This window comes from Mandrillus leucophaeus, unplaced genomic scaffold (genome assembly GCF_000951045.1).
Source record: "Mandrillus leucophaeus isolate KB7577 unplaced genomic scaffold, Mleu.le_1.0 Scaffold160, whole genome shotgun sequence".
NCBI classification, from domain to species: domain Eukaryota; kingdom Metazoa; phylum Chordata; class Mammalia; order Primates; family Cercopithecidae; genus Mandrillus; species Mandrillus leucophaeus.
In genome coordinates, this window is record NW_012101588.1 from 389,653 (window position 1) to 415,339 (window position 25,687).

At 40.7% G+C, this 25,687-nt stretch overlaps 1 protein-coding gene across 3 annotated transcripts in view; it reads right to left on the bottom strand.

Moving 5' to 3' along the window:
* Window positions 1–18,298, bottom strand: part of PLG (plasminogen) — a 55,867-nt gene extending 37,569 nt beyond the window's left edge. Inside the window, exons 1-9 of one of the 3 annotated variants that reach the window (XM_011975912.1) lie at window positions 18,138–18,298; window positions 13,945–14,080; window positions 12,608–12,714; window positions 9,243–9,357; window positions 7,310–7,449; window positions 5,503–5,623; window positions 3,658–3,776; window positions 1,958–2,120; window positions 1,575–1,720 (exon numbers count right to left, since the gene is read on the bottom strand). In XM_011975912.1, coding sequence (XP_011831302.1) covers window positions 1,575–1,720; window positions 1,958–2,120; window positions 3,658–3,776; window positions 5,503–5,623; window positions 7,310–7,449; window positions 9,243–9,357; window positions 12,608–12,714; window positions 13,945–14,080; window positions 18,138–18,186 — 1,096 coding nt within the window. In that variant the 5' untranslated portion in view covers window positions 18,187–18,298. Of the gene's footprint in view, window positions 1–1,574; window positions 1,721–1,957; window positions 2,121–3,657; window positions 3,777–5,502; window positions 5,624–7,309; window positions 7,450–9,242; window positions 9,358–11,862; window positions 12,255–12,607; window positions 12,715–13,893; window positions 14,081–18,137 lie in introns of those variants that run through there. The other 2 variants (XM_011975911.1, XM_011975913.1) reach the window with 2 other exon arrangements.
* Between the last annotated feature and the right edge of the window lie 7,389 nt (window positions 18,299–25,687).

Below are 25,687 nucleotides of genomic sequence, written 5' to 3' on the forward strand. Positions count from 1 at the left end.
AAAAAAAAAAAAAAAAAAAAAAAAAAAGAGAAGAGAAAAAAATCAACAATTTATAAATCTAGGAACTCAGAATATATCTCAAGCAGATTAAACACAAAGAAATTCATAATAAACACATCATAGTCAAACTGTTGAATAACAAAGATGAGTAAATCTTAAAGGTAGTCAGAGAAAAATGACCTATTGAAAACATAAGAACAAAGATCAGATTTCCAGTCAAACTATTTAAAACAGAAGATAATGGAACATCATCATTAAAGCGTTGCAAGGAATGAAACTCTCAACTCAGTATCTATGTTCAGCAAAATTACTTTTAAAAACTGAAGGCAAAATACTTTTTCAGACACTGAAAATCTGAAAGACTTCAACAGTAGCAGACCTGTGCTACAAAAAATGCTAAAGGTTGTTTTTCACAGAAAGAATCTGACACCAGATGGAAATTGAGATCTACCCCAAAAGATGAGAAGCACCAGAAATGTAAAATAAATAAAGAAAGAAAATATTTAAAATAGTTTTATTCTTAATCACTTTAAAACACAACTATTAGGGCAAAAATAGTGTTAATGTATTGTGAGATCTATGACATAGTAGAAGTAAGCTTCTATTACAAAGAGTGATAGTGTAGCATTTTGGGAGGGTGGAAGTAGAATTGCAATGATGTAAGGTTTTTGTATGTCAAGTAGAATTATATCATTTGAAGGTGTAATGTGAAAAGTCAAAAATGTATATTACATTGTAGAAAATACTAAAACCATTAAAAATTAATGTAATAAGTAAGTAGTGGAGATAAACTCAATCTGAATGAAGGCAGAAAAAGATGAAAAAAGGAACAAAGTTTAAACGGGACAAAAAGAAATAACTAACTTGATGGTAGATATAAATTCAACTCTATTAACAATTGCATTAATGCAAATGGTTTGAACATCTCAATTTAAAAGCTGAGATAAATTTAAAAGAGATACAAATTTAAAAGATATATCATACAAATACTAGTGAAAATAGAGCTGTAAGACTGTATTTATATCACCATAAAGAGAGTTCAGAACTTCAGAAGAAGGAATATTCCCAGAGATAAGAAGAAACATTACATAATGATAAAGGAATCCTTTCATCAAGAAGACATAACAATCCTAAATAAATATGTGCCTAACAACAGAGCTTCAAAATATAGAAAACAGAGTTACGATCTAAAAGAGAAATAGACTAATTTACAGTTAAAGTTGGACACATCACCATTCATCCTCAGTAGTCAATGAAGGAGGAGACAATCAGTAAGGATACAGAAGAACACCAGCAACCAACTTCACCTAAATGACCTTGAGGGAACATCCCACCCAACAACCACAGAAGACACATTCTTTTCAAGAGCACATGAAACATTCACCGAGATGACTATATCCTGAACCGTAAGACAAACCTCAACAAATCTAAAATAACTGAAATCATATAGGGCACGCTCTCTGACCACAATAGCATTAAACTAACAAAGCTACTGTATATTGTGATGACGCCACTGGTGTACAAAAATAAGGAGAGCACTTGGGCCCTCGGTAAGCTCTCATACCCTTTCTTACCTGTGGGATCCAATGGTTCCGTGGATACTGGGGAGGACTCACAGGACGGTATCTTACAGTACTCCCACCGCACTTGGCTGTCGGTTGTATAGCACCATGGGGCCTTTTCTCCATCAGGATTGCGGCAGTAGTTTTCATCCAAATTTCTGAAAAAGAAGTGGTTGTGAGTTTAGCTTTCCAAAAAAAAAAAAAGTCTGGGGAACCACACTTTGAGAACAACTGTTATGGGAAAAAACGTGCTAAAGTTCATTTCCTTTACTTATGACTAGATCAGTTTTTCTTCGAGAATACTTTATCCTGCATTCCTATAGTAACTAAAACTAAGGCAAAGTCAATGGGATTTCACATTCCATAGCAGCAGAATGAGACTGGAGGGGACTTACTTGCAGGGAAAGTTTTCTGGTGTCCTGTTATGTGTGTGAGGGGTCTGTGCACTCCAGCGCTGACAGGTGTGCCCAGACACGGTAACAGCCACATCCCCACGATAGTTTTCACCTGTTCCCTTCAGACACTGGTAGGTGGGACCAGAAGATGGTGGAGGTGTTGCTTGAATGGGAAAAATAAATTACAATGAATAATTTTTTTCTTTTTGAGACAGACTCTCACTCTGTTGCCCAGACTGGAGTCAGTGGCATGATCTCAGCTCACTGCAAACTCCACCTCCCAGGTTCAAGTCTTTCTCCTGCCTCAGACTCCCAAGTAGCTCAGACTATAGGAGAGTGTCACCATGCCTGGCTAATTTTTTTGTATTTTTAGTAGAGGTGGGGTTTCACCATATTGGCCAAGCTGGTCTTGAACTCCTGACCTCGTGATCTGCCTGCCTCTGCCTCCCAAAGTGCTGGGATTACAGGCCTGAGCCACCATGCCCAGCCCTACAACGAATAATTTTAAAATAGAGAATGCACAGATGGATGTTAAGGAGGATGGCTTCAGGGTGCTCTGGCCTGCTTGTCTTCTCCTCAGCCTCTCTTGGAATTTGGCACTTGAAAATTGTTTCATGTTTTCAGAAGAAATAAATTTAGTAGCATCTATGCCTGTGAGACCCTTTCATGAGGAACTCCTTCAGGGAAAGACACTTGGGTAGATGCTTCTTTCTATGTTCTCTTTGCTCAGTTCTTCCCACCTGGTAAGTATCAACACATGTCACCTTCCACCCTGAATTCTCACATACACCAAAGGTCCACTCTATTTCCTGAAGAATAAATTATTCACTGAGTAGACATGACTGAATGGCACTCAACATTCCATAAAAGCCAAACAACAGGGAAAGAGTCCATGGAAAGAAGGCAAAAAACACCTCCAAGGAAAAGTGTGTGCATCCAGAAATCAAGACATTCTTGAGGAAAAAAAGAAGATGACAAAAAGAGAAACTGAAAAAAAGAGAAATTGATATTCACACAAAGGGAGAATGCCTGAGGAACTTCCGCTTTCGAAGGACACGTGTCAGAGGAAAGGAGGGGAGGCCAACCCTCACTGAACCCTTTTTAACCTTTCATGCCTGTCTTTGTCTTAGTGTGTAATCCTTTGCTTCAAATTCTCAGAGAGGAAAATATGATAAAATTGTTTACTCCACATCATTTCTACTAGGTCTGCCATTTCATCTTCTCCTCCTGAACTCTTCCCCACCCCCACCCCTCACCCTCTGCTCCCCAAGTTGGAAAAACTAGATACCCACAGACCTGAACATTGTAAACAAAGACACTCTTTGTTACAAAACAACTATTAGAACTCTGGTTAAAATGAAATTCATGTGTCAGAGAGCATGGGTCTGATTTCCTTTTAGCACAGAGAAAAGTAGAATAGGACGAACAACACCCAAAGCCTACATTTCAGTGAACTTCTGAGGTGGAAGTTTCAGATGCAAGGAAAGAAAAATATGATAAATGGACACTCTGATCAATCACCTACAGTAACCAATAACCATAACTGTTTTAAACCAGCAATAAAATAAAGACCAATAACATCCCATAGGACTCGTAGGTCACTTTTCAGGGGCTGCACTCAGGCACTGACACGTGTTTTCTTCTGATTTCAAGAACAGGGCAGGTCAGAATCCTGGAATCTGGGTGTGCACCATACTCACTGCAGCGGGGGATGTCACAAAGTTCCCAGCGCTTGTTGGGGTCGGTGGTGAAACACCAAGGCCGTGGCTCCCCATCGGGGTTACGACAGTAATTCTTCTTCAGGTTCTTGTTTGGAAATCTGAATGGACAAGAAATGTTTTAGTAGCATGGAACATTTACGTTCATGGATGAGACTCTTTTTCAAGAGCAAACATTGAGCACCTGCTGTGTGCTAGGCACAGTCGGGCACGGAGGAGGTAATTGGATGAAGGCTGTGTTCAGAGACGGCAACTAGGAAACAAGGCTGGCCCCGTATTCTAAGGACTTTCTTTTTCTGTTTTGTTTTTAGAGACAAGGTCCCACTTATTGCCCAGGCTTGCCTTGAACTCCTTGAACTAACTCAAGCAATCCTCCCGCTTCTGCCCTTTAAGTAACTAGGACTACAGGCATGTGCCACCATGCCCAACTGCCAAGCACTGTTTTGCTAACAGTTTACATGTGTAAAAATCACTCAACAGAATCAGTGACTTTATCATTTTGGCTATCTGGAAAACTGATGTAAGCAAACTCCAGTTATTCAACCACAAATAATAGCAGTCTTTAAAATGCAAAGTGCTCCCTGACTAAAGATACTCATCTAGTACCTAATAGAGCCAAGAAATGGGCATCTTCATAGCTTAAAGGAATGGTCCTTCTGATCTACCAGGCTCTGCTCCCACCAGCCTTGAAGCTTAGAAAAACCAAGAGGAGAAGCTGTGCTCCTGCAAGGATCTCACCATGCAGTATGGGCTGGATCCTTCCTCAGTGGGGCCCAGTGGCTAGGGCTGTTGGATGCACTCCATGCCTGGTGGCCCTCTGCACTTATTCATTCCCTCTCTGAGATTGCAAATGCTTACTAGGATGGAAAGAGGAGCCAGCAGTGGCTTAAGCAATCCTCTTCTCCTTCTGGTTTCCTGGAAGTGACTTTACGCAGTTTTGGACCCTTAGGCCTTTCCTGTATTTCTCCTTTGAAGGAAAATGGTAGCTGCTGTGTTTTAAGCTAGCGATTTGGAGTGGGAGGTGTACAAATTCAGTAGAGCTGCTTTCCACAGTGGAATCTGTGGCTTAACCTCATTTCTGCTTTCTTGAAAGCCCTGGTATGGCCCTGTAGTCATTATAGAAGGAAGAGAAAGACCAGAAGCGACTGTGGAATGGGAGGTGTTTTCCAGCACAATGAATGTGAAATAGAATACTCACACAACCTTATTCTTGGAACCATCATGACTTTCTAGAGCAAGAAGCTTATTGTCATTCTAAATTCATGGTCCCCTTAGAGAATCTGATGGAAGTTATGAATCCTCATTCCAGAAAAATGCACTGATGTAAATACACACAAAACATCAGGGATTCACAAATCCATGATATCTGCTCATAGGTCAAAGGTTAGGAGACTTGAATCTCATTGGTACGAAGGGAAAAGAAAGACAAGGAGTAAAGAGAAAAGAAAAATATTTGGGAAATACACCAGCAACATGTGTGTGTGTATTTCTCAAGACAGATGTTAATGTATTCATACCCACATTAGTGTTTGATTGTGTGTGTGCATCAGCTGAGGATCTGGTTATTAAGCAAATCAGATTCAGAGGGTGTGACATTCTGGATTTCCAACAAATTCTCAGAAAACATCCCTGCTGCTGACCCATGGACCACATTTTGAGCAGCAAGAATGCATATTTCACTTGCAGTCTTGTGGGAGGATGTTAGCTTTGAAATTAAAAACATCAGGCGTTCACTTCTTGAGGAATGCTAAAACATCTAAATAACAGCAAATGTCTGATAGAGCTGCAGAGACTTAAACGTGGAATGTTTTTCCCAGTGAGACTTACTTGGAAGGAATGTATCCGTGAGCGTGTGGGCTCTGAGAGTCCCAGGCCTGGCATTCCAGTCCAGACATGGTCTTGGAAATTTTGCCATAATAATTTTCTCCACTGCAATGCATACATTCATCTGGACAGAGTGGGAAGGAAGGACAGAGAGGAAGAAGAAAACTGAAATGGATGAAGCAAAATAGACAGTAAAAACAGAATCCTACTCACTTAAGTGCGACTTGCCCCTCATTCCGATGTAATTCACAACAGGCACTTGGCAATAAAATTGGCAATAAGGATTCAGGATTTTCTAACATAATCCAAATGTCATTTTCCTTTTAAACCGTAGCATTCACATATTTTAGTCAATACCCCCTCAACTATTGTAGTCGTGACCAAATGCAGAATTTCCATGATGCCATGTCCTTAAACCAGGATGTGCAGGCCAGTGGGGAGCCAGGGGTGCATATATTCTCAGGAGTCCACATTCTCCATTAGGAGTTTTCAATATTTGACATTTTCATTTCAATAATGATCTTTACAACTTTGTATGAAATTATTCTGATCATTCCGTTGACTGCTGAATGAGCTGGCACCTTCTCAGGGTTTTAGTCTGGAGTTTTTGTTTATGCTCATGACCTCATGGAGAACAATATTTACCTGAAGTGACAGCGCTTCTCTTTTTATATTGTTGAGAAGCATGATTGGCTCTTTTTTGCAAAATTATTTGCAAACTTAAACTTTGATTCAGAATTATTGAAGTAACATGGTGAGGCAGAGTAATATGTGACTTAAATTTTATGGAGTACTAAGGAAAACAGGGGCAGACTTCATATAAAAGTGATGCATTGGTGGCACTTAAGGGCAAGTACCTATAACATGGTGTACAAATAAAGGACCCCCGTGATTCAAATAGGTGGAAGTGATGTTGGAACTGAGTTGTCACACAGCACCACATCCACACTGTCACACAAATCTCACCTTTATTCATTTCCTTTTGCACTAACAAATGTAGCCAGAAATGTGAAATGAAGACAGTTTTTTCAGTAGGATTTTTAAAAAATTTTTTAGCATTGACTTTTGAGGTGCACTATTAAATTGGTCAGTCCATGAAAATAATGGATTGCTGATTTGAAAACTGGTTCCTTGTTTAGCTTCAGCAAAACAGCAAAGTTTACCGCATCAAATGTGTATTGTTTATTTGATTTTTATTGATTTTGTTGTTTTATTTTAACTACTTAATTGCAAATCTGTCTTGGGGTTAACAGTGTGTAAGAGTTTTAAGCATAAGAAGTTTGTACTTAGAGTTTAGATTTAGTTTTATATTTGTACATGTTGATACAGTATTTTAATAAAAATAATTCAGGTTGACTGGGCATGGTGGCTCACGCCTGTAATCCCAGCATTTTGGGATGCTGAGGCAGGCAGATCACCTGAGGTCGAGAGTTCAAGACCAGCCTGACCAACACGGAGAAGCCCTGTCTCTACTAAAAATACAAAATTAGCCAGACTTGGTGGCACATGCCTGTAATCCCAGCTACTTGGGAGGCTGAGGTAAGAGAATCGCTTGAACCTGGAGGCGGAGGTTGTGGTGAGCCGAGATCGCACCATTGCACTCCAGCCTGGGCAACAAGAGCAAAACTCTGTCTCAGAAAAAAAAAAAATTCAGGTTAATTCTGGGGGTCTGAACAAAGTTTAGCTCCTTTCCGAGAGGTGAATACGTTACTCAATTATTAATAATATCCTTGTGGGAAGGGACTTGGCAACAAATTATTTTACAGGGTGAAGGGCAGAAATGAAAACATTTTCTAGAGCCACTCCTGACCTTCACACTCGGGAATGTCGCAGTAGTCAAATCTGTGTTCTGGATCAGTAGTGTAGCACCAGGGCCCCTGCCCATCGTTGTCTGGGTTCCTGCAGTAGTTCTCCTCCAGTCCCTCTGAAGGGTGTGTAGCAGGTGAGAATCTGGGGAGGATGGAAAAGAAGCACTTAGACTATGTTCTAAAAATCAGCTTGCTATTAGCAAGGCAGAAGGAGACACTCTTGATTCCCATCTGAGATTGTCATCCAAATGCATTTCAGCTGGGTGCTGCAGCATTTGCGTGGCCAGATTTTCAATTTCTCTATTGATAGGCTGCTTCTGGTACAGTAGGTAATATTACCATTGCTACTGTGACAGCCAAGGCTTAGATAGAGAGTCAAGGTATTTTTATTGCACAGTCAGGAGAAATATAAAGGCTTCAAAAGCCTGCCATGGTCTTAATTCATTCCAAACACCTGCTTTTGTCAGTGACCTTTCTCCCTGTAAAAATTCTCGTAGTTAATACCGTTTTGTCCATGTGAACTATGTGCCAGGAATTCCACTGACATCTTTCTACACATTCTCTCTTTTCGTCCTAATAACAAAAACCATTTGAGGAAGGTGTTATTATCCCTGTTTTACAGAAGAGAAGACTGAGTGGCAACGTAAAACAAAACAAAACAAAACGTGCCTAAGCGTAAATAGCTATGAAGAAGCAGATCAAGAATTCAAAGTTGATCTGTCTGACTCCAAAATCCTAGTTTTCTCTGAAATGCAGCTTGAATTAATGGGGGATGGAGGAGGGAGTTAAGCTTATTTCAGTTCTAGAGATGAGTTGCTGTATAGAGACAACCATTTATATGAAAGTCACAAGACTTACAGTCTATAAAGGCAGATTTTATTTCTGGTTCTTCTGTGAACCTATTTGGGGTAACCCCACCCCCCAAGACCTCAGTTCCCTCATAAAGATGAGCCTAGACTACCTCGTAAAAATGGCCCAGAGTGTCTCCATGGCCCTCGATAGTCCCTGACTTCGCCATTTGGTTGAATCAGTTTTCATTATCTCATGGGGAATATTCGATCTGCTCATCTCATAGGGATATAGCAAAGGCAATTTCTTGAGTGTTGTGGGAATGGATAAAGGTGAGTAACAGGCACTAATTTCCTATTTGATAAGCATCATTACTGAGAACTTAATGCCACCTAACACCAAACTGGGAAAAGTACAAAAAATGCACTAAAATAAACAATAGGCAAGTTGCGAGATTTGAATTTCACGTATCTTCATTTTCATTTTTATATTTTATTTACTCTTTTGCTCCACAATTTGAGTCAAACATGTGATGAGAGTTCTAACTCGACATGTTTACGTCAGTCCCAAACATAGTCATCTTTGGTCTTTTCTCAGATTTGGCCTAAAACTCATAGTTTCATTGATTTTTTTTTTAACTAGGCATTCTTCTATGTCCTAGGTCTTCGAGAAACCTCCATACCCAAGGAAAAATAGAAAGTAACCATGTTCTACTATGGTGCTATAAATAATTGAACATCGACATCAAAAAGATTTCTTTCTGCTTATTCACATATTCTGGTTTGAATTAAAAGTGATGAAATTATCCTAAATACAGTTGGCCCTCTGTATCCATGGGTTCCACATCCACAAATTCAACCAACTGTGGATGGAAAAGACTTGAAAAAGATGAGATAAAATAACAATATGACAATAAAACATAATACAAATAAAAACAATACAACAATGATTACATAGCATTTACATTATATTAGGTATTATACAAGAGAATGTATGTAGGTTATATGCAAATACTGCAGCATTTTATATAAGGGACTTGGGAAGCATGGATTTTGGTAGCCACAAGGGTCCTGGAATCAATCCCCCGCAGACACAGAGGGACAACTGTACAGTAGATGAACACAAAGATGAAAGGGAAAGTCTTACTTAGGTCTGTGGGGAGAAGTGGAACTCCATTTTTGACAGGTGATGCCGGTTTTTGTTTTGGACATCGTCCCTCTGTAATTCTTTCCATTCCCAGTCTTGCACTCTGAAAGATACACTGAAGGGAAGTCCACACAGTGGTCAGAGTCTTTCACAAGACACCACATGAAGGTCTGCAAGCACAGTCACGTTGAGAGAAAGATCTCATGCACCAGACCCCTTGTTTCTGCTTTCTAAAAGATCATCTTTTGTATCTGCAAAAAGGCTGCAGTAAACCGAGCCATTCCATATTTTGATTCATATATTCAAATGCTACTTATGAGCTCTGTGTGTATCCAGCCCCACCAGGATGCTGGGGACACATGGGGCACAGTGCAGCCAGAGTCTTGGCCATCATGGAGCTCACGTTCTAGTGGAATCAGGCAGGGGGGTTACAGGAAATATTCAAGGAAACAATATGAAATGAGATCACTTCATGATGATGCATGTTACATACATGATGAGACAGAGTGAGAGAATGGGGAAAGGGCTTTTTAGATGGGGGAACGGCAGGCTTTTCAGAGACTGAAAGAGATCCAACCCACTTCTATATTTTCAGGCACCCAGTGATATGAAAAAGTGCCACACAGGGCTATAAAACTGTGGTCTACTGTAAATGGTTTACAGTAAAAGTTCTCAACCAGCTTCCACTCAACCAACTCACCAGTTAGCCAATGGGCCCTCTCTTGCCTTTAAAACAGTCTGGTGCCCACCTGGGCCCACATGCAGCTGGCAGGTGTTTGCTAGTGTGCCCGCCCATGTCTGTTCCCCCCACATGAGATATGTGCTTACAACGAGTCATTTCTTGGCATTTTCCAACTTTTTTACAGTTATATTTAATTAAAGATGATCTAAACTGAGAAATGAACGTGAAAAGAAACAAAGCTCTTTTTTGTTTGGTTTTTTAACTAAATTAAATGTTTTTAAGGAGTTGAAACATGAATCATTTAAAAAATTGCTATCAAATCCATGGAGGGCAACCCACTCATATAGTTGACTATAAAGCTTGAGGAGGAACTCATAAAAAATCTAAAGGTTTTACACATTCAGATTGATTAATAAATGTCGAGATATGGTCCACTTCAAAAATAAGGAAAGTGATGATTGTAGATGTTGCACTAGAGCATAGTTTATGCAGGAAATGCACCAGAGACCTTCTACTGGTGACCCCATATTCAAAGAAAAAAAGCCTCTGCTCTACCTCAAAAGGTGTCAGGTACACTTGTGTTTTCAATGAAAATATAAAATGTTTAAGATATATTTGAACCATCATTTAATGTTACCTACTTTAGTCATTTTTTAATTCACTGATCCATCACTTGGGGAAAGTACTCCTAACATACCTACAGCAAACTAATGCTTTTAACCCAATACTACGTATTATGATTGCAAGTACATCTTCATTGGGAACGCAATGCTATGTGTTATGATTGCAAGTACATCTTCATTGGGACCTAGTATTACAGTAGACATAAGATACTCATCAAAAGTGTAAACTCAAGGTACTTTGTGAAAGGGAGGTCTAGGGGTCAAGGAAGATTTGCAAAGGAGGTGATGATTGGGCTGACACCTAGGAGACGAGAAGGAGCTGGCACAGCAGGACAAAGGTGAAGAAGGTCCCAGGCAGGAGGGCGTGTGCTTGGAGTGGTGAAGGAACAGAGGTAAGGCCAGTGTAGAAAAGTTTAGCAAGCCAAGCAAACAGCAACCGGGGGTTACTTAAATAATGCCAGGCCCTAGCACATTTGGAAAGTCTTTGGGTCTTATTTTAAAGGCTCTGGGAAGGGCTTTAAACAGGGCAGTTACATTTCTAAGAGATCATGTGTACAGCTACAAGTAGCCCCAACCAGTGGTGATAGGGTCTTGGACTCGGTGAAGGCAGTGTGGCTAGTGGCAAGTGGCAGAAGTAAATGTGATCTAATACTGTTCCTGGCAAAACCCTGGCAGGTAAGTTAGCAGCAGGTCAATATCCCACAGCAAAGAAACAAAGACCAAAAAAAATGACTGACTTTTGACTTTTCGCTTCTCTTTTGTTTGTATGTACCCACCAGAGTTTGTATAACCTTTTGCTCCCTTCTGTCACTTTGAAAACAAGCAAACTAAGCCTTCAAACTTCAGACTTCAAACTCAACCTACAGTCATTCCCATGTTTCTTCTGGTTAACAATTTACAAATGACATATTTAAATGTTAGCATTTTATAGACAGAATCAGGTTTTTTTTTTTTTAAATCTGGTACAATTAGGTGATCCTATTTACTTTACTGCTTGCTTGCTACTTGTAAGAACTAATAACTTCACCAGATAAAGTTTAGATTTAATCTGTACTTTAATCTCAAGAATTAGAGATAAACAGTGGTAAGGAAGAAAGTGCAATGCCTACAGCTAATGAAACCGAGGAAGATGAGTTAATGCATAGAAATAATTCCAACCCAAATAAATACTGTTTAAAATGTGACTTGGAGTTTTGCCATGATACTAGACACAATATGGCAAATCATCCTCAAGACTACAAGAACTAAGGTGTTTCCAGTCCTCTTTAACACCTGTGATGCAGAATATTTGGAGAGCTAAATTGTTATTATTAACGGTCTTAATACCTGGCCACCAACACAGTGTAGGAAACAGTTTTTAAAGTGTCATACATCCCTTCAAATCTTCATACGCTTAATGAAACATTTGCACATCTAAAAAGGCATGCAATTTCTATTGAAATCCCATCTACCTCTTATTCTAAACAGTGGGACTATTGACCCACATTTTAAAATAAACTATAGAAAAGGAACTGTAACTTTTGCACATTTTTAAAAGACAACATTTAAGAAATCTGAGAAAAATATAGACCATGTCTCCCAAAATGTGAGTAAGAATAAAAATAAGATTTGTGTCCCAATCCAAATGTTTCTGAGGATTAAAACACCTCAGTATTTCTATTTTACAAGACTTCGTCCAGACAATAGGGCCCAAGGACCATGGTCACCCTGCAGAATAAGAAGCCAAGATCAAAAGGAATGCTTAGACTTCCCATCTCCTTGTTAAATATAAAATAATATTTTAAAAATCTTATTTTCAGGGTCATAGAAGTAGAAGTGATTTTGTAAATCCAGTCGTTTCATGTTTTGAACAACAAAAAAATTAAACCCAAGAGGTGAAGTAATATACTCAAGCTGACATGGCTAGTTAGTAATCAAATCCTGTCCTAACTCAGAATTCAATTTTACGACCCCATAGTGCCTTCCTCCTCCGGTCTCATAAATTAAAGATAGAATAGACAAGGAGGAAGAGTGGGAGGATGGGGAGGACAGAAGGAGGAGGAGGAAGAAAATGTACTCACCTTTCTTTTCAAATAAAACGACATCTCTCATCCTAAAGACTATGGAGGACTTCCTGTTTTCAGCCATTATCACACATTGTTGCTCTTTACTGTGATATTGGAATGACCTGCAGAAAAAAGCAGGAAATCCAATAAGTATTTTTCTTTATTTAAAGAAAACAAATGTTTATTAATAAGTGATGTGATACATGCTAAAGATCATTGAATCTCTTGATGGACCAGGGAGTTCAGAACTGCTGCGTCTCAGTTATTTGGGCATGGCATCAATGAAGTACTGAACAAAATACACCAACGTGGCAGTAAATCTTGTTGTCTCCTGCCCCTACCTTCCCTCCCTCATAATTTTCTCTTTCTTTTTGTTTCAACTGCTTTACTTCTTCTTTACTCATCCTCTTAATTTTTGTTTTTGGGTTGGAAAGAAGCAACTCTGGTTGCTTTGAACCCATTCCCCAAGATATTCCATCTCCGTGACCTCCCAACTCTGATCAGTTCCCCTGAACCTCTGCTCCACATTCCACCCCACCCTGGCCCCTGACCCCTCCCATCTCCATCCTGTGGTCCTGCCGTGGGTGCTCAGTGTGGCATCCATAGCTACCTTCCCAGGCCCATCACCTACATAAAGTCTCTACTTTAGTCAACTTGATCTCTTAATGGTCCCTCTGAGAAGGTGCAGGGCCGCATCTTCCCCTGCCTGCCTGGTGCTTGTCAAGAGCTCCCTCTCAACTCCAAACCCAGCTCAGTTCCCACCTCCTCCCTGAGCCTTCTCTAGCTGCCTCAACCTTAGGCACTGTTCTTTCCTCTGGATCTGGGTAGAGCATGCATTGATTATGCCTGTACCTCACTTGGGCTGTCTTTTTGTTTTTGTTTTTGTTTTTTTTTAACATTATTGCAGTACCTCACTTGGACTGTCTTTTTTTTTTTTTTTTTTAACATTATATCCAGTTTCTTTGACTACACCTTAAATACTAAAGGGCAGGCACTGGATCTTGTAACTATAAGTCATTGCTCAGATCTATCTAGGACACTTTCATTCACATGATCCTCAACAAACATTTACTGATGATCATGTTAAAAACTGGAGCTCAGAACAATAGCTGCTAATATTTATGTCCGGTGTAGAAACAAATAACTTCCTTTTAGGGTATTTTTCTAACAAAGACTCCAATAAACCTTAACAAGAAGCTGTTAGTATGGCTTCACATACTTTGAGCAAATACAGTTCCAAACTCTGATTCCATCAATTTCTCTTTCCTCTTAAATCGTCAATAAATTTGTGAGTAAATTACTTGCCATCCGAACTACAGATTTCTGGGTAGGTGCAACGACAGTGGAAATACCTGCAGGTGAATTCTTCCTCCTCCTCACATTTTGCTGCACATTCTTCTATGCTTCCTACCCTCAGCTGCTTCTTAGTGATGCTGAACAGTGAAGCCCCCTTGGTATTCACATAGTCATCCAGAGGCTCTCCTTGACCTACAGGTGGGAGATCCAAGTGGAACAAATGGTCAGGAAATCAATGCCAATGTCTAATTGTCATGACTTCCTTTGAAACTATTTGGTTAGCATTAACCAAATAAAACTTGCTGTTTACTGGAAGTAGAATGGGTAGCTATGAATCAAATGTTTAGTTAAGAACAGAGTCGGGCCTGTGGATATAAATAAAGATGGCAACAAAAGACACTGGGGACTGCCAGAGAAGGGAGAGAGGGAGGGAGGCGAGGGCTGAAAAACTACCTATTTAGTAGGTATTTAGCTCACTACTTTGGTGATGGGATCATTTGTACCCCAAAGCTCGGTGTCACGTGATTTAGTTATGTAACAAACCTGCACATGTACCCCGACTCTAAAAGTTGAAATTATAAAACAAAGAAAAACAGTTTCATTAACAGATTGCAAGATAGTAAAAGATTAACTGGTTGATAAACAGGTTAGAACTATGGAACCACTATGTTACCACATTAATGGAGATAAATCCTTAAATAAGAACAAATTCTGTGTTTGCTATCGATTGTGCCATGTCATGAGAGAAGAGTAAGGCACCACCAGTGGCAGTTGTGTTACCAAGATTGACGTTGATTTGTTCATCCCTGGGTAGACATGGAACGTGGAGGCCATTGTTTGATTTCTTACAATATGCGCTTTGGTTCTGACACCGTCAGTTTAACTGGTGGGGGGCATCCTCTGAATGGTCCCTCCTTGAGATACATAAATTTTGGTGCATGGATGATGTTGGAAATAAATGAGAACGGAACTAAATTACGTTGCCACCTCGGACAAAAATTGGGCCAAACACTGGAGGGTAAGAAGCTCCCCAGCAAAGAAGGCCATTTTTGTACTGGGCTTCCTACAGTCACACAACACTACTAATTGGGGAGAAATCCATTTTTCCAAGGTGTTGACAGGTATCTGAATTTCGGAGGAAATTGTAAAAAAGCAGAACCTGGTACAAATACTGGTCTTGGTTTTTCTTTGAGATCAAATCTGAGACAATGAATCTGTCCGAAAGCTGCTTTCTGCCCGGTTGTGGCAGAGGGTGGCCAAGGGGGCCTCAGCTGTGCTCCGACCACGAGGCTACAGAGTGTCCCCTGTCCTGAGGCTCTTCCGGACATCTGGCTGAGCTTTGGCAGCTCTATTCCTAGCCTGGAGATGCCAGCTCCATCCTTGGCACAGAATGCTAGTGATTTTCACAGGGGTGAGACGCCAAAAGAGGCTAATAAAATGAAGGTAGCCAAGCTCCACGGAATTAGACAACAGGACAACCTTGACCGCTTTGAGGGGTGTGGTGGGGGCCGCAGGCAGAGGGAGTGGGTTACAGAGTGACTGGGAGAGCAGTGGAGGCGGCAGCAGGAGACAAGCCTGACTCTGAAGACAGCGAGCCCTCCAGGGAACGTGCGGTCAGGGAGGTTCTGAAAGATGGCACACTTCAGAGCGCATTGGTTTGTATGCTGGTGACAGGTATCCAGTAGGAAGGCAAATGAACAGATTCTCATTCTCAGAAAGGCCGGTCCTGACCTCCTGAGGGTACACAGAACACAAGGGGCAGGACAGGGAGGGGGATGCACCCTCATCGATTCATGCAAAGTCCTAGGCCAAAGTTCCCCTGCTCCCCACCTCTGGGACTTTGTCCTTCCTCAATTTAAGATGCTTCAGGCTGGAAAAATGGATTATTGAGCAGGAGTTGGCTGATGCATTCTAAACCCAACCCACCAAAAAGCACTTGAGAGATGTGTCAAAAGATCACAAAGAAATAGATGCTTTAGGCCCATATCCATGTCTTCACCCTGCACTTTCTGTCAGCTTGAGCTCTCATTTCCAAGAAGAGTTGTGCTTTGGTTACTTCTACAGCTCAGAGTGTGACTTCAAAACACACCATAAATCCACAAAGTGTGTCCTACAGTGAGTTAAGGTAAACTTTCTGAAGAGTTTTTTTAAAGTATAGCAGAGCAGGCTACAACTGATGTTCAAAAAAAAGAAAACTTCCATTTATTTCCCCCTTCAATTAAGTTACCTCTGTGTCGTGTTATTATGCTTCATAGCACATCGTTGCTGAGGTCCCCTCCCCAGCTCCTGTTCCTAGGAAATATCCCAAATCATAATCAAACATTTTTCTTTTTAATTTGAAATAATTTTCCCCCATTTTTTTTTCTCTTATTCACCCCTAGGACTCATGTGGCAATAGGATTGGATAGAGCTTATTTGCTGGCAAGGAAACATCAAACAAATCTTTTAGTGGAAAAATACATTTATATTATAGGTAAAATGCAGATGTATATTGCTACCGATGCAAATGTATTTTATTAATGCTGTGAGAATTTCTTCCTCACTGTGGTGTGTGAATGTGTATGCATATTTGCATGTGTTAAAGACTTAGTAATTCATGAAATGGAACATGTTTCTCCACTTCCCACTAAGCATGGCTGTAAAAGAAACTTTTTCCTCTCCCTTGGCATTCCAACATACTGGAAAGATGATATATCCACAGAAAGCCTTGCTTTCCAAAAATGAGAGAATGTGCCCCCTAGGTTGGTTAAAACATATGCTAATCCTGTGGCAGAGAAGTTTGATCTAGCCTTTTGGTGTAGCCTGCTGATTAAGTTCATAGTGATCTATGTTCTAGTTTCCATGGGCTGAAATATAATATTCATACCCCTCAACACACATCGATTTCTTACAAAAATTTGTTTGTTTAATTTTCTCCTGCTCTGTATTTTCTTTGATAGTTCCTTGAATGGCTTCCACTAAATTCAAATGTATTTGGCTCTAAAGTGCAACTTGTAAAATTTTATCTGGTAATTTATAGATTGAATTTCAAGTATGTATACATTATTTACATGAAGAACTACTAGCAAATCGTATGATTCCGTTTGTACGAAATGTTCAAAATGGCAAAGATATAAATACAGAAAGCAGATTAGTGGTTGCCAGAAGCTGCAGATTGGGGGTAACAGCTAAGGAGAATGGAGTGCCTTTTTGGGGGTATGAATAGTTTAAAAATTTATTCTGATGGTGGCTGCACAACTCTCAATATATTGAAATCCATTGGATTGTATGCCTTAAATGGGTGAATTCTATATGTTAATTATATCTCAATAAAACTTTTTTTTTTTTAAAAAGAAAAAGAACTACTAGAACATGTTTAGAATATTCTTTCAAAGGCTTAAACAAAGCTGAAAAGTGAGAAGAGTCCTAGATTCCTTCTGGGAAATCTGGCTTAAATCCAGGTTTCTTTATTTTCCTGATTTGAGAATTTGGTCACTGAGCAAATAACATGATTTTCCTAAGTCTAGATTTCTTTGTTTACAAAATGAGGATGAATATGCCACCCTACCTATACCACGAGCTAAATAAGCTACGGTTTGTAAAGAACGCACACTCACACTGACATTTACACACAGGTATGTATGTATGTATAAAAATGTGGGGACCTAACCCAAGCACTGAGTGAGTATTTGTTGAATCACTATCTGCATACGGCATCTGGCAAATGGATGCGTGTAATTTCTCCAGGGATAAGAAGCAAACGTATACCTATGGAAAGCCTTATTCAGGCCATAACAAAGAGAGAAATGCTGAGTCCCCGACCCCACTGCCACCATGAACTGGTGAGGGAACAGAATATATTCAAAGAGATATTTCATTGTTTTAACTTACAAGTGAGGGGACCATGACACCGTAACAGAGATGATATAAATTAATCAAACTGAGAACGAGGCGAAGAGCTTAGCCATCCTTTGCATAGTTAGCTACATTGGCTGTTTTTCAATTAGACCAGCCATTATGTGGGGGCACTCGTTTAGATTTGAAAAATCACCCATTATTTTCTCTGCCCATTCATTCCAGCACCCTGACAATCTTCACAGGAAAATTAAACTTATTTCTTGAAGAATTCCTCAATCTTATACAAGATTTTCAACTGGGAGTTTCATGAATCAAAAATTAAATGAATTGCACATAAAGCCATGGCATATGTATTTTTACTACACTGTGGGAGAAAAAATAATTATTAAAATTAAAAAAAACTATGTCTTACCTGATTTCAGAAATAAAAGAAGTAGAAGAACCACTTCCTTATGTTCCATTTTGGGACTGGCCAGCAGTGCCCAGAAAGTGTGTCCCAATCCCAGGATGTTGTTGACTTACATGAGAGTAAACGAATCCACAAACCAGATAGTCAAATTAAGTTAATTATTCTCTCAGAGACCCATGCCACTGCCTCGGCAGGGTTCAAACATTACCTTGAATAAAAGGTCCTTACAAAATGTTTGAGGGTGGAAACTGCAATAGATGCTGGGAAGTGGTGAAAGCCATCTCCCCCCTCGGCTGCTCCACGCTGCCCTCCTGTCTCCTTGCTCCTTCCCTCACCCCTTGTACTTTAGCTCTCGCAATTAGTCTTGTTTCCTCCCCTCTTCTTTTATTCCCCTTCTTTTGGAGAAAATAAAATCATAAAAGTATCTCACAATTGCTGGTGCCTTCCACGACAAGACCCTCTGCCAAGCACTGCACCTTCATAGCCTCCGTCAAGCTTCCCAACAGGCAGTGCTGTTCTCATACCTGCTGTTCCAGGCATGGGGCTGAGGCCTTCCCCCGAGGTTGTGTGGCTACCCAGGGGTGCAGCTGATAGACGCAACCCTTTCAGGTCTTAGATGACAGGCTTAAGTTAGGTGTAAACATTAATATCTCCACATCCTACACCAGATGACATAGAAATTACAACATAAGTGAAAATATTTTAGTATCTTCAAAATTTCTCTATTCCCAGTGAATTCACATGTTTTCTGTAATTATAAACTATAAGACATCAATCTTTCACCCAAATGAACATATGGCATATTATTATATTCTCATTCTCATGAAATAAAGCAAGAGTGGTAGCATTCAGTGAAAAGCATCTATGTCAATTTTAAATGTTGAATCTGTACTTTTCCTTGACTTAAGGTTAGAGCGACCAGGTAGTACATATGCTTTAAAACTTCTATTTTAGTGTTCAAAGATATTTAGGAATAATTCAATTGACCTCTCTATTTTAGATGTGAAATAAGGACCAGAAAGCATCATTCCTCTTTCCAGGCAGTGAAATTCCTTCTTATTCATTAACTGGGAAAAGAGTAGAGGTGGGAGCCCAGTGGTCTTGGGTGGAACGTCCTGCGGAATTCCCTGGGATTGAGGAACCATGCAGAACCCTCAAGAAGAAACCACGTTGGGCAATAAGAGGGCGGCCCCATGTGAGGGACAGGGGGGACCTAATCACATTTCCTGATTTCCTATTTTAGCCTCACTCTCCTCTCTCCTCAAATTCTTACCACTCCCTTTATCCTCTCTGACTCACCTCATGGCCCAGTTCATTAAAGGGGACAGAAGATGGAGGTAAGTTGAGAAACCAGCAGTGAACACACGTTTTATTTTTAATGTGAAATGTCTCTTAGGGGGCTTATGTTGGTGTGCTTTAGAAAGTAGTTTGGGAAAAAAAATAGACTCTACTAATATATAATGCTTCCAGCGTGTATTTACTTCCACTTAAAATATTATTTTAGCAGTTCCTCTTGGATAAGGCACCTTGGGAATGATGTTGTCAGAAATTCTATATCCACATAATTTTCTTTTCCTGTTGTTTTGGTTTTGACTTGGGTGGTGTTGGTATAGCTCTTGCCCAACTTTCCCCTGGTAGTTGTTGGATGCACTCAATTCTACAAATGTGATTTTGTAAATCAGTTGCCCTCGTAGTAGCCTCCTGGCTGTACATTCTTCCCTACCTCCATAATCCATCAGCATCGTGAAAGCACAGAGGGATGTTGAGCAGAGCTCTGTGCTGGAGCCACCACACTCTGTAGCCTGTAAGAGAGGAACAAAGAGGAATGAATGCGTTGCTCAGGTATAGACAGGGGTGGGTGCATAGACACTTCTGCTGTGGCACGGCCCTTCATGTCCAGTTAGGCATGAAGCAATGGACTATTCCAGATTGTACATAGGAATCTGCACTGCACTCTTAGAGGGATTTTTGCTCTAAAGACAACTGATTCAAAATAAGGCGCTTTCTACCTGAAAGAATGGCATGAACTGAGAAAAGATATATATAGAGAGAGTTCTGTGTACTACGATCAGGTTGCACATATTCTGAGATTTGTGTATTCTTATTTAGTTCAATTCATTATTTATTGACCACTTACTGTGTACAATATTATATTAGATTCTTTTAGGATTACAGTTGACCCTTGATCAACATGGGGGCTTGGCACCCTGACCATACACAGTAGAAAATCCAGGTGTAACTCTGAATCCCCCAAACTTAACTGCTAATAGCCTGTTGTTGGCCAGCAACAGTTAATAACATGTATTTGTATGTTATATGTATGATATACTGTATTGTTACAATAAAGTAAGCTAGGGAAAAGGGAACACTTGTAAGAAAATCATAAGGAAGAGAAAATACATCTACAGTACTGTTCTGTATTTATCCGTACAATAAGTTTACACTGTCTGTTTACAAGATGAATCATCTGTCTGAAATGGAAGCAACCCCAGCTGCAGACCTCAGTCTCTGTTACATATCAAGCAGATGAAGTTTTTCTTGTAATGTCAAATGTCATGACTTTTCTCTGCTTCTTGGGAGCACTGCCAGCATCACTAGTGCCACTTCATATGGATCCCACAGTGTTATTCAAGGTTTACAGTACAGCACGAAACAGGAGGAAAAATACATGCGAACAGGGAGAGGGCACTTTTTACTGTGATACACAATTCACTGGGGATGAACTGCTCATGCCGGGATGTTGAGCATCACAGCACGTTTTAAGTGGATACTCACAAAACCTGAGCTCGTTGCAACAGCAACAGGAGGAGGCTACAAAATTATTACAATAGTGTGGTATGCACTACGGTTAAATTTATGCAGTTACAATTTAATACTGCATCTGTATGTTTGTGTACACTTTTCTCAACTGAGAATAGCACCATATATGATCTGTGAGTGTTTGTGTACATAAGTTTTACTAAATTTTAACTTTTGCAATAGTTTTGTATATATTTTATGGTAGTAAATAATAAAATAGACTAGGTATCTACATATATTTTATGCATTCATGACATACTTAACTTTTTCTACTTTATTTTGGTATTTGTAGCTACATGGTTTGTCTTTGAGTTTTTTTCAAATTGTTGCAAAAATTCCAAAACATTTTCTAACACATTTATTGAAAAAAATCTGTGTGTAACAGTTCAGAGATGTGTTGTTCAATGATCAACTATATGTCTAAAAAGTACAAATCAGTCTCTAACCTTCCCCAGCCTCTGTATGCTACAGGAACTACAGGAAACTTTCAAACGCAAGATGTGTGGAGATTCTGCTGCTGCACTTGTAGCAGGCATGAGAACATTCAAATAGGCTGGCTGTGGTGGCGCACGACTGTGATCCCAGCACTTTGGGAGGCCAAGGTGGGTGGATCATGAGGTCAGGAGTTCGAGACCAGCCTGGCCAGCATGGTGAAACCCCATCTGTACTTAAAATACAAAAAATTAGCCAGTCATGGTGGCGTGCTCCTGTAGTCTCAGATACCGGGGAGGCTGAGGCAGGAGAATTGCTTGAACCCAGCAGGCGGAGGTTGCAGTGAGCCGAGGTCGTGCCATTGCACTCCAGCCTGGGCGAGACAGCAAGACTGTGTCTCAAAAAAAGAGAAAAGAACATTCAAATAAGATTGGAGACAAATTGAATTTCCTTAGCTCTGCCCTGCATAAGGCCTGCAATCAAGATCCACTCAGGTCCTCTTATGAAAGAATAGACGTCTCTTACAGCACTAAAATGGTAAATTCCTTGCAAGTATTTACAAAGAAAGTTATAAACACCAGGAAACGTCAACCTCATCAAGAGGTGAGGTAGAGTTCACCCTTCTGTTTCACCTTAAGTGGAAACTGCAGCCAAGTCACAACTTCCTAGGTGATGCATATCCATGCAAGCTGGACTGCATTGCTGGCCTGACATTTGCACCTGCCAGCTCCTCGCCACCCCTACTTTCCACCTTCCTACAGCCCAGGCTCTGCTGCCTGGGAACTGCCATTCTAGGACAACTCATTTCATCAAAATGAACATCTCTGCATAGCCCCAAGAGGACAGTATCATTTCCAAATGGAAATAGCAAGAACTTAATCTACTAAGGACTCATGTAAAGCATCCCTCTGTCATGGTAAGGGTCCTCAGAAAGTTTATCTGTGCCCTCCACGCCAATGTGCAGATTGTTTTTACTGCTATTTTAGTGTATTAGGGCATATCAGTGAGGAGACTTGTACTAATTAACCTGGAGGTGGCTCTTCTTTCTTTAGTTGCCCTTTTCCACATGTTAGCCTTTGTTCATCCCCAGGACCATGCAATGAGATGCTTATCAGCCCTCATGTCCCGTAAAGAGATAGCAGGCTATCTCTCAGTTAGCACAGTGGTTAAAATGTAATCCACTAGGGGACATTTTCTCCCTCTCTTTTCTTTTCTTTTCTTTTCTTTTCTTTTCTTTTCTTTTCTTTTCTTTTCTTTCTTTTCTTTTCTTTTCTTTTCTTTTTTGAAACAGAGGCTGGTTCTGTCACCCATGCTGGAGTACAGTGGTGCAAACACAGCTCACTGTAGCCTTAACCTCCTGGATTCAAGCGATCCTCCCACTTGAGACTCCAGAGTAGCTGGGACCACAGGCGCACGCCACCATGCCCAGCTATTTTTTTTTTTTTTTTGTATTTTCTGTAGAGACGGGGTTTTGCCATGTTACCCAGGCTGGTCTTGAACTCCTGGGCTCATGGGATCCTCCTATCTCAGTCTCCAGAAGTGCTGGGATTACAAATATGAGGCACTGCCTGGCACTAGGGGACACTTTCTAAGTGAGATCTAACTCATTCGGGGCTCAGTGAGGTGATTTTTTTAAATTGAATTGTGCTTGAAAAAATCTAGGTATCTATTCATCTTTGAAAAAATTAATTTCCATTGGCCATCTCCTCATTATTAATAAGCATGGCCGTGTTACATGCTTAAGACAAATATTAGCAGAGAAGAAGACAGTCAGTCCCGGATAACTTAGTAGCTGGCATTAAGGCAGCACCAGGACTCCCCAGAGGACAGTGGAGGGTCATTCTGCCCTGAGGTCCAGACTCACCATGGATAAAACAGAGATGCACCGAATCATCCTTCCCATCTCTCACATTCATTGTTCTCTAAGCTCATACAGAAAAAAAAAAAAAATCTTATCTCACAGTATGTCAGGGAGATAAGTCATGTAGAAAAACATTAAAATCTTTTCAGGAAAGCAAATGAGCGCACAAAAAAAGCTGGTGAAATCTGAGCAAGGTCTGCTGACTAGTTTCTGATATTGTGCCAATGGCAACTTTCCAGTTGTAATCATGAACTATAGTTATGTAAGATACTGCCTGAGGGAGGTGGGGCCATAGGCACAAGAACCTCTCAGTACTATATCTATAACTCATTGTGTTTATACTTATTTCAAAACAAAAATTATATGTATATATTTATGTATCCATGTATATGTTTGCATATACATGTGCCTATATTTGGAGACATGTGTCTATTTTAGGAGAACCTAGGATGATGTAACTGCTTTCATACTAGTTAAGAGAATTCCCAAAGTTCAGGGAAAGTCTAAAGTTATAGAGTTCCTAACTCAGGGTGTAGAACTTGGATTCTGGCTGATTCTCATGAGCTCCTAGGATGAGTGGGTGGGACAGAGAGGCTTCACCACCACCACGTTCCCTCCCTGGCTGGAGACCAGATGGTTAAGGACTGATGGGTGCTAGAGAGCAGCAGCCCCCTATGTGGGTCCAGAACCTAGAGGCTGGAGTAATTCATGCCTGCTCCTGCCTCCCAGGTATTCAAGGGAAACCCACCATCTCCACACACCAGCAAAACACCAGCAAAACAGAGGCCCCAAGTAATGACTTCTCCTTTCTCATCTCATCCTGCCACCTGACCAGCTCCTGGGTTCCTCAATCCAAAGTTGGGGAAGAGAGAAGGGAATGTCAGTGGAAACCACTTTTGCTATAGACACTTATCCTTCAGATGTTCTTTCAGTGGGTACAGTGTTTAGTGCTGTGCTAGGTGCTGGGGAATCAAGAGTAAATAAGAGGCCATCTTTGCCCTCAAGGAGTCTTCGGTCTAATGGAGTTGGGGCAATGCAGGTCTGTAAACTGGAATTGTAAAAGTGAAGTGGCCCAGGTCCCATTTGTTGTAGTGGTGCACAGAGAGACAGTCTTGAGAGGTGAGGAGACACTTCCTAGAGGAAGTGACATCCAAGTTGAGACTTAGAAGACAGCTGGAAGGCCGGGCACGGTGGCTCAAGCCTGTAATCCCAGCACTTTGTTAGGCTGAGATGGGCAGATCACTAGGTCAGGAGATCGAGACCATCCTGGCTAACACGGTGAAACCCCGTCTCTACTAAAAAATACAAAAAAAAAAAAACAAAAAAAAACTAGCCGGGCGTGGTGATGGGTGTCTGTAGTCCCAGCTACTCAGGAGCCTGAGGCAGGAGAATGGTGTAAACCTGGGAGGCGGAGCTTGCAGTGAGCTGAGATCCGGCCACTGCACTCCAGCCTGGGTGACAGAGCCAGACTCTATCTCAAAAGAAGACAGCTGGAAGGATGAGAAAGGAGAAGAATTCTGTGGAGTCCTAATTAGGCAAAAGGAATCAGGCTGGTGGCACTGAGAGAAAAAGAAAGAGAAAGCAAATAAGCTATAAGTTTGCCTTTCTTCATGGTCCAGGACCATAGCCCTCCTATACAAATAACTCACAATCTTCCTGTGCCCAGCTATCACCAGACCTTCAGCTGATAGAAAGATGCAGGTTATCCCACTGCAACCTTGGCATTATCAATACTGCACAAAGCCCTCTTCAGCACGCAACACAAGCAACATCCTATAAAACCCCCAGCAAGCCTTTGTCTCTTGGCCTTCAGTTCCTCTCTTGCTGGCCTGCCTGTTGCTCCCTTGCAACATATTTTCATACTTTCTTTAATAAATCTGCCTTTCTTTATCTACAACTGTCTTGGTAAATTCTTACTGCTCATCAGATACTGGCCTCAGATAGTTGCTTCACCTGCTACACATTATTTAAGCAGGAGAAATATATGTGCAGGATCCCAGAGGCAAGAGGAGCAGGCAGATGAGAGGAATTTGGCTAACATGGGGAAATGGTCCAATTGTGCAGGCTTCTCACTCTGTTTCAAGAAGTTTAGACTTCAGCCAAAGAAAGGCAGGGAGTACTGTTACTGAAGGCTTTTAAAATCCAAGGGTGGCTTGATCTCTCTGATTGCAGCATAGTGAGGAGGTCATAGGAGGTGAGAGATAAGAGGGAGTGAAAGAAGGCAGTGGAGAAAGAGAAAAAAGAATGGATTAGGGGGATGTTGAGAAAGTAGAATTGACATGATTTTGTGATTGACTGAATGTGGGGAATGAAATCAAGTATGCTGCCTGAATTTCTGGCTTTCTAGTGGATAGTGGTATCATTCATTAAGAAGGAACATATAGGAGGGAATAAGATGAAATTGCCTGGGGACAATGTTATGTTTAGGAACTTGAGAAAACCCAAGTGGAAATTTCCAGAA